General features: G+C 40.2%; 1 protein-coding gene across 1 annotated transcript in view; it reads left to right on the top strand.

Moving 5' to 3' along the window:
• The window catches only part of LOC123086533 (uncharacterized), a gene marked incomplete at its 5' end in the record, with an annotated part of 7,935 nt that continues 442 nt past the window's right edge, over positions 1–7,493 (top strand). Inside the window, 15 exon segments of the mRNA XM_044508291.1 lie at positions 1–81; positions 962–1,364; positions 1,460–1,637; positions 1,708–1,847; positions 2,155–2,971; positions 4,163–4,263; positions 4,343–4,487; positions 4,563–4,631; positions 4,750–4,795; positions 4,898–5,328; positions 5,432–5,511; positions 5,906–6,041; positions 6,688–6,880; positions 7,060–7,142; positions 7,228–7,493. Of these exon segments, the coding sequence (XP_044364226.1) occupies positions 1–81; positions 962–1,364; positions 1,460–1,637; positions 1,708–1,847; positions 2,155–2,971; positions 4,163–4,263; positions 4,343–4,487; positions 4,563–4,631; positions 4,750–4,795; positions 4,898–5,328; positions 5,432–5,511; positions 5,906–6,041; positions 6,688–6,880; positions 7,060–7,142; positions 7,228–7,368 (3,044 nt within the window).

Genomic DNA, 7,493 nt, shown 5'->3' with positions numbered 1-7,493 from the left:
TGGACGATCTGATCGAGGAGGCCAAGGTGCGCACCGTGGCCTGGGCTCTCGGCATCTTCGCCATCTCCTACTTCCTCACACGTAAGCTACGCTCCGCCCCCCTTCCCCATATGCTACCCTCGATTTTCGCAAAGTACGCGGCAATTGACGAGCGCCACCTCGATGCGGGATTGGATTGCTCTGGCTGGAATTGGATCGTCATGTCGTTTCATGCTTTTCCGAGCTACGCACCGGAGATTATTGCTACACGAGGATGTATTCGGGAGAGAATTTGGGTGGCTGCTGCTGTTGGATGCATGTGTCGGAATTGTGAGGGAATTCGGCGAATAATGCGTCTGAAATCTAGACAATTTTGCTACCCTGATAACTAGAGCTCGTGTGTAGATTTGCTACGCGATGCATCTGACAGCTAGGAGTTTTGACCGCTATTACGTGGGGGCTTTTAAGCTGCTAGTTTCTGCTTGCCCTTGATTTGGTTACTGCTTTTAGCGGTAGAGTTGAGATCATTAGCAAGGAAATTTGCCCGGATATATCAAAACTCTTAAAAATAATCTTAAATTTGTGCGATACTGTATTTTCACAAGTTGTTTGATGAATCTCTAAATGCACTAGAATGGAAGTAGTGGTTGGTGTACGAATGATGCCTTCTTTGCTGATCTTCTAATTTTACAGTGTTTGTTTTGGATCAGTAGATGAGGCCAATCAAACCTACATACAACAATCTGTTCATGATGAATGAGGCAAGATAGGCTTCTAGCATTTCCTATGAGTAGACTATGTGTGAATTATGTGCAACATATTTTCCCAGTCTATTTTATGACAAGCAAGAGATCTCTAGCATAAATTGTTTATGGTTTGTTCTCGCATTTTCATGCAACTATTGATTTCTACATCGTTTGTAGCTCCCATCTTGCACATATACGGGCTTGCTAACATTTATCATCTTCTTTCTTTGAAATAGATACAAGTAAATCAATGTGGACAAATGTCCCCATGTCGATTCTTATACTTGCATTTCTCCGTTACGTCTCCTTCAAAGTGGAGTTCCGTTGGAGAAGTCAGCCTGTATCTAAGCAGACATATTTGTCTCAAGCGTCAAAACGACAGTTGTCTGCTAACGATCATCGGATTTCAACTGTGCCACCAGTTTCAAGATGGAGAAGGAAAGTTGATTCGCCTGCTGTTGAGGCTGCTTTTGAAAGTTTCATTGATAATGTTCTCCGGGACTTTGTCATGGACTTGTGGTATTCTGATATTACTCCTGATAGAGAGGCCCCAGAACTGATACGTGGCTTAATACTCCATGCCCTTGGTGAAGTATCAGGCAGGGCAAAGGAGATGAACCTAGTTGACTTGCTAACAAGGTGAGTGAATAATGGATCTACTATCTGGGGTGTACTCATTTAGTAATAATTATCTCCGTTGAGAATGAAAGTGTTCTCATTTTTCTCTATTGCAGGGATATGTCTGATTTGATTGGAAAACATGTGGATATGTTCCGAAAAAACCAGTCTGAAATTGGTGTTGATGTCATGGGAACATTGTCTTCCGAGGAAAGAGATGAGCGACTGAAACAACACCTAATAGTTTCACAGGAACTTCACCCTGCATTGTTATCTTCGGAGCACGAATACAAGGTGAGTGCTAATACTTTTAGCTTCATTGTAGTCCATTTATCCAACAAATAATATTTAAAGTGGGTTATAGGTTCTTCAAGAACTAGTTGGGGGCATTATGGCCCTAGTGTTGAGACCACAAGATGCACAGAGTCCATTGGTTCGCTGCTTCTCCAGGGAACTTCTGACTTGCTTAGTCTTGCAGCCAGTGATGAACTTCGCAAGTCCTATGTAAGCTCTTAATTCTTCACTCTGTTTTCGTTTTTTTATTGAGCTCTACTACATGCTTCTGTTCATGAGGTCATGACATGTTCAGAAGAAAATCAATGCATTTTGTTTCTCAAGTTCTTCCTGGTTATTTTCACCATCGTCTTAATATTCAGTTATTCACAAAGTGCCGCATGCAATCAGTACTTCAGTACGTCTAATAAGCTGTTGTTTCAAATTGTTAGGATTGATTGGTTAACTAGATGTAACCTTGTTTTTTTCTCTAACCTGCACTAAACCAATTCCTAATTTATCTTCTTTCTTTTCCTAGTTATGTGAACGAGCTAATTATCTACTTTCTAAACAACAAAGACACAAACATTGGAGGCAGCGTAAACAAGACTAGTACTGTAGTCACAGTAACAAATGATCATTCATCTTATAAAGGAGGTTCGCAGGGTCATCAAATGGAATCACAAAAGTTGTCTGCAGAATCAAGTGGCTCAGTACTAGCAAGTAGCTCCGGGCTGACTTCCCTTGAGGGCGATAAGTCAAAAGTGTTAGTGGATGACCATGGGAAGACCGTCCAGCCTCGTCAGGCAGATTGGGCACTGGTATTAGATGCAGCTACTAAAAGGCGGTCTCAGGTTCTTGCTCCGGAGAATCTTGAGAACATGTGGGCTATTGGGAGAAACTACCAAAAGAATATGGTGAAAGTGGAACGTCCATCAAAAAAAGGAAAAGGTGCAGGAGGGATAGATAGCGTTCGAAATGCAGTAGTGGCCGGAAAAGAGTTATCCCCTAACTTCAACGAGAGAGTTACATCGGTTGATGACAAATACATGGTTAATTTGATGCAAGGTTCAAATAGGAATGCTCAGTCCACTTTTGTCACAGGCAGTCACCCACTTGTTTCGCAAAATACAGATGAAGTAAAGTCAGAGCACCCTGAAGCTGTCAAGAACACAAAAGCTCAGCTAAAGCGGTCTAATAGTAGTCCTGATATGGAGAAAAGACATTTGGCCAAAAGTAATCAAACCGCGCTATCCAGTGAAAGCTTAAATTCAAGGACCATTCAAGAGGACAAAGGTTCTGTTCCTTCCTCACATGGTGAGGTACTAATGTATGCTCCAAAGATAAGGTGTCGGGTAAGTTTTGCTGATCCCATCACAGCCACTCTTTTCAATATCCTTTTTTCTTCAGAAATTGAGAATTATATGATTGGTTGGTACTACTGAATAAATGAATTTAAACCATATAATACTATTGTGTAATTAAGACTCACCAATGACTAAACTATTTCTGTATTGAAGGCTGCTATAATAGTTATAATAGTAAGCACAATCTGTTTTGAGATAGTTTCAGACATTGATAACAATCACATGCTAATCGCTGTTTTTTGTTTTGAAAGCCCCTGGTAATTTTCTACTCCCTCTGTCTCACATTTTGAGACAGAGGGAGTAGCTATTACTAATAGAATTGTTATGGGTGTGAGGTTGGTGTTTTACTTCATATGTGTTGTATTTTGCATCATTACCTAAGTAACCATTGTTATGTCAGTTGCTTTCTTTTTCTATTTAACATTTATAAAGAATAGCATGTGGTTTTGTGTGGTTCTGTTACTTCTTAGCATTAGCTGTCCAATGAGAATTGGCTACAGGATTTAAAATTTTAAATCGGGTGGGGGGTGTTTACTTGAAATACCACCAACTGACGGAATTTCTGAACAAAAATTGGATCTGAACAAAAATTGGATCTAATTTTTGTGAGATAAAAAGTTAACGAACCTAGGTGATGACACATAAACAACCGTAACCCGATGGTTGGCGTGCTTCAGCCCATTCCATGAGGTCAGGGGTTTGATACCCAAACCTCCCGCTTACAGTTTTTTGCTGATGTAGTGAAAAAGTAAGGAAAGAAAAAACAAATGGCAATGTGAGGACTTGAACACATGACCAGAAGAAAAGTGCAGCTCTCCCACACCATTATACCGTGCCTTGGTTTGTGAACTGAGTTGAAGACAGTAGCAACTTGAATTCAAATTAATCCGGAATTTTCAATCTGGTAAGAGTGATTGCAGGGAGGGGTGGGTAAATATGGATCATCCGGTCACCAGAACCTTGGAATGAACACATATACAGCTCACTGTTTGGTCTGGTAGTTTTGTACGATAACTACTTTGCATGTTGCTTTAAATAGTATGTTGTGTTTTTACATGATTACGACATGCCTAGCTGTTGTATCCTACCTTTCTGTTATTGTCTAGCTATTTATGTGAAGTCATATTCTTTTGATAGCCGTATTTTACTCAAGTTGTGGTTTTTTATTTTTCTTTGCAGGTAGTGGGTGCATATTTTGAGAAACTTGGTTCAAAATCTTTTGCAGTTTATTCTATTGCTGTGACTGGTGCAGATAACAAGGCCTGGTTTGTGAAAAGAAGGCATGCGTTTCTGAACAGCTTTGAAATAGCTCAGTATCACTAATAATATATGCTGCTGACTTTCAACTTCTGTTTGTAGATACCGGAATTTTGAGCGTCTTCATAGACAACTGAAGGAAATACCAAATTACTCACTGCACTTGCCTCCAAAGAGTTTCCTTTCGTCTAGTATTGATGATTACCTTGTGCACCAACGATGCATTCTACTGGACAGATATCTTCAAGTATGCTTTTGTCCTCTAGCATTCATCCAACTTTTTACTTCAAATTTGGTTACAATAATCTGTTCTGTCCAATAGGATCTCTTGTCGATCGCTAATATTGCAGAGCAGCATGAAGTTTGGGATTTTCTTAGTGAGTCCTCAAAGGTGTGTATGAAGCCAACAAAAATTCTTTGTGCCTTCTCCTTAGCAGGAGAAAGATGAACACATATTGTGTTACTTTCCTGTGATTCTATATGCTTCATTTCTTGTTTCCATTTTGTAGAATTACTCAGCTGGAAAGTCCACCTCTGTTATCAAAACCTTGGCTGGTATGTACCTCTTCTCATTCTATATTTTTTTTCACAATTATGAACTCGTGTATTTAATATTTTCTCACTCAAGATATTTATCTATTTATTTTGCATCACTAGTTAACGTTGATGATGCCATGGATGACATCGTTCGACATGTTAAAGGAGTTTCAGATGGTCTAAAACGCGCAGTCGGCACATCGTCCCCTAGCGCGCCGTATTCACACTTGACAGATAATAGGATGTCTCTATCTTGGAACCAGGAAGAGACAGATAATCAGAATCTGCAGAATAGAAATTTGGGAAGTTCACATAGTCTCTCTGATGGTGATAGTAACTGTGAAGACCGCCCCTCATCTGTAAATAGTGCATGCCACTCGGACAATGAATTGAGCAATGGAGGGTACATTTCAAGTGATATTAAGCACAATGAAGCAACTGGTTGTGATGCACAAGTAAACCAACAAATAGAACCTGCAAGGGCAATTTCGGATTCTACAAACATGTCATCTGTAAAACCATTTGAGGATCCATCAGGAATTCCTCCCGAGGTATGTATTTCCACTATGTAGCTATATTTAAGTCAAATTGCAGGGAATTTCTGTTCTAAAAGCTTTTCCATTTTGCCCTAAAACTTCTCTTTTCATTTGGCAGTGGGTGCCAACAAATGTCAGTGTGCCTCTATTGAATCTTGTAGACAAAGTGTTCCAACTAAAGCGACGGGGTTGGATAAGGTTTGCTATTTCTTTTTCATAAACTTTTTCTAGTGCCTCTATATAATTTGCCTGCTAGTTTTCTACTGTTGTTATGTAGCCATGAGTGAAGTAAATGCAGTACTGTAGACACCATGAGGATCGCGATAGGAGCTGCTTGGGCCGATTGCTAGATATCATTGATACTTGTCACTTGGCAGTATACTGGATGATGATAATTAACATCATTATGGAATCTGAGAGGGAAGTTTGTGCAGATATGCCATTGTTTATTCAGGGATTGTTTGATATTTCTGCGCAAGTCAGATATATTTTCACCATCCATGATTGGGTTCACGATACTTCTACAATCCAATTGTTTCTAGCTTTCAATTGCAGAACATTATGTTTGACTTGTTACTTATGTTATCTGCAGAAAACAAGTTTTCTGGATATCAAAACAAATCTTGCAGTTAGTCATGGAAGATGCGATTGATGATTGGATTTTAAGACAGATCAATTGGCTCCGACGAGATGAGGTCATTATACAAGGAATCCGTTGGATTCAAGATGTAAGGAGGCACTGTATATTTTTGTCTGAACTGAAGTGTTCTAATAGCCTTTCCGCTGCCAGACTAAAATTTGCTGTATTATCTGCATGAAACCATGTTAAAAAGTTGTTCCAACTAGAAAAAAAGTTCCATACGATCCAAATTGTTACTTGGTACTCCCTCCTTTCCATAATTTTAGGCGTATTAGTTTCAGCACGAAAATTACCGCAGGTTTACTTGAGCGATCCAATCTCATACTAAGAAGGCGCTGTGAGCTGACCTCACGAGAGACCCAGCCAGCGATATGTTTTCCTTTCCAGAAAAAGAGCGATAGTTAGTTATGGCTGTAAGTGAATGGGAGAAGAAGGCACGTGCACCTTAGATTATGGGATTGCATGCAAAACTAATATGCCCAAGATTTTGGGTAGGGAGTACTTGGTACCAAATCACTTTGTTGCTAAACGATGGCATAACATAAATACCAAGGTAATTAGCAAATTATTCTTATATGCTAGGGTCCAATATAAAATGTTACTACTGTCATATGGACCATATTGTGTCCCAATGTAGGTGCATGCCAGAACTAAGAGCGCTTTAGATAGTTGTACCTAATGGACAACTACTCTGGTCTTCCATTTGTGTAATTAACAAATTTACCATCCTACAGACCCTCTGGCCTAATGGTGTATTCTTCACCAAGTTGGATGGATATCAAGGAAATGCAGGTAGCAGTCAATTTGACAAGCACCCATCGGGGAGTGGCGATGAGACTATTGGCAACAGAAAGAGCAACACGAGCTCTTTTGAGCTTCAACTGGAGGCATCTAGAAATGCCAGTGAAGTTAAGAAACTTCTTTTAGGTGAGTCTATTGACATATTTTATCTCATTGCTTTTGTAATTTTTCTATTTCTGAATCTACGCTGCAAACATTGGGCGGTGTTTGCGTGCAAATTCAGATATGTGATAGAAGCAACAAATACGCAAAATTCTGGTCAGTACATGTGGTTCAACTAATCTAATTCTCGATGTCCTGTCCAGGTGGGACTCCATCTACATTAGTCAGCATAATTGGGTACAAGCAGTACCAGCGCAGTGCAAGGGACATCTACTACTTCTTGCAGGTAAGTAAAAAACAAAACCTAGCATCAAAACAGCGATATGGTGCGATGTCATTCTGATTTCCATGATTCTCATGCTGTGCTGCAGTCCACCGTGTGCGTGAAGCAGCTCACTTACGCGATGATAGAACAGGTGCTCGTGACACTTTTCCCAGAGCTTCATAAGCTCATAGAAGGCATCCATGAGAAGGGTCGCAAGGAACAAGCCTCGTTCATATACCAACTTTGACTGAAATGGTGAGAGGCCATCTTGATACACCTTTTAAATTCTAAGCCCGCGTCGGTGACGACGTAGCATGAGGCTCCCTGGGCCGCAGTTTTGCCCGAATGGATTTTGACAGCAGAGCTGGATCC

This window comes from Triticum aestivum, chromosome 4A (genome assembly GCF_018294505.1).
Source record: "Triticum aestivum cultivar Chinese Spring chromosome 4A, IWGSC CS RefSeq v2.1, whole genome shotgun sequence".
Classification (NCBI taxonomy): domain Eukaryota; kingdom Viridiplantae; phylum Streptophyta; class Magnoliopsida; order Poales; family Poaceae; genus Triticum; species Triticum aestivum.
This window is presented reverse-complemented; position numbering and strand designations above follow the sequence as displayed.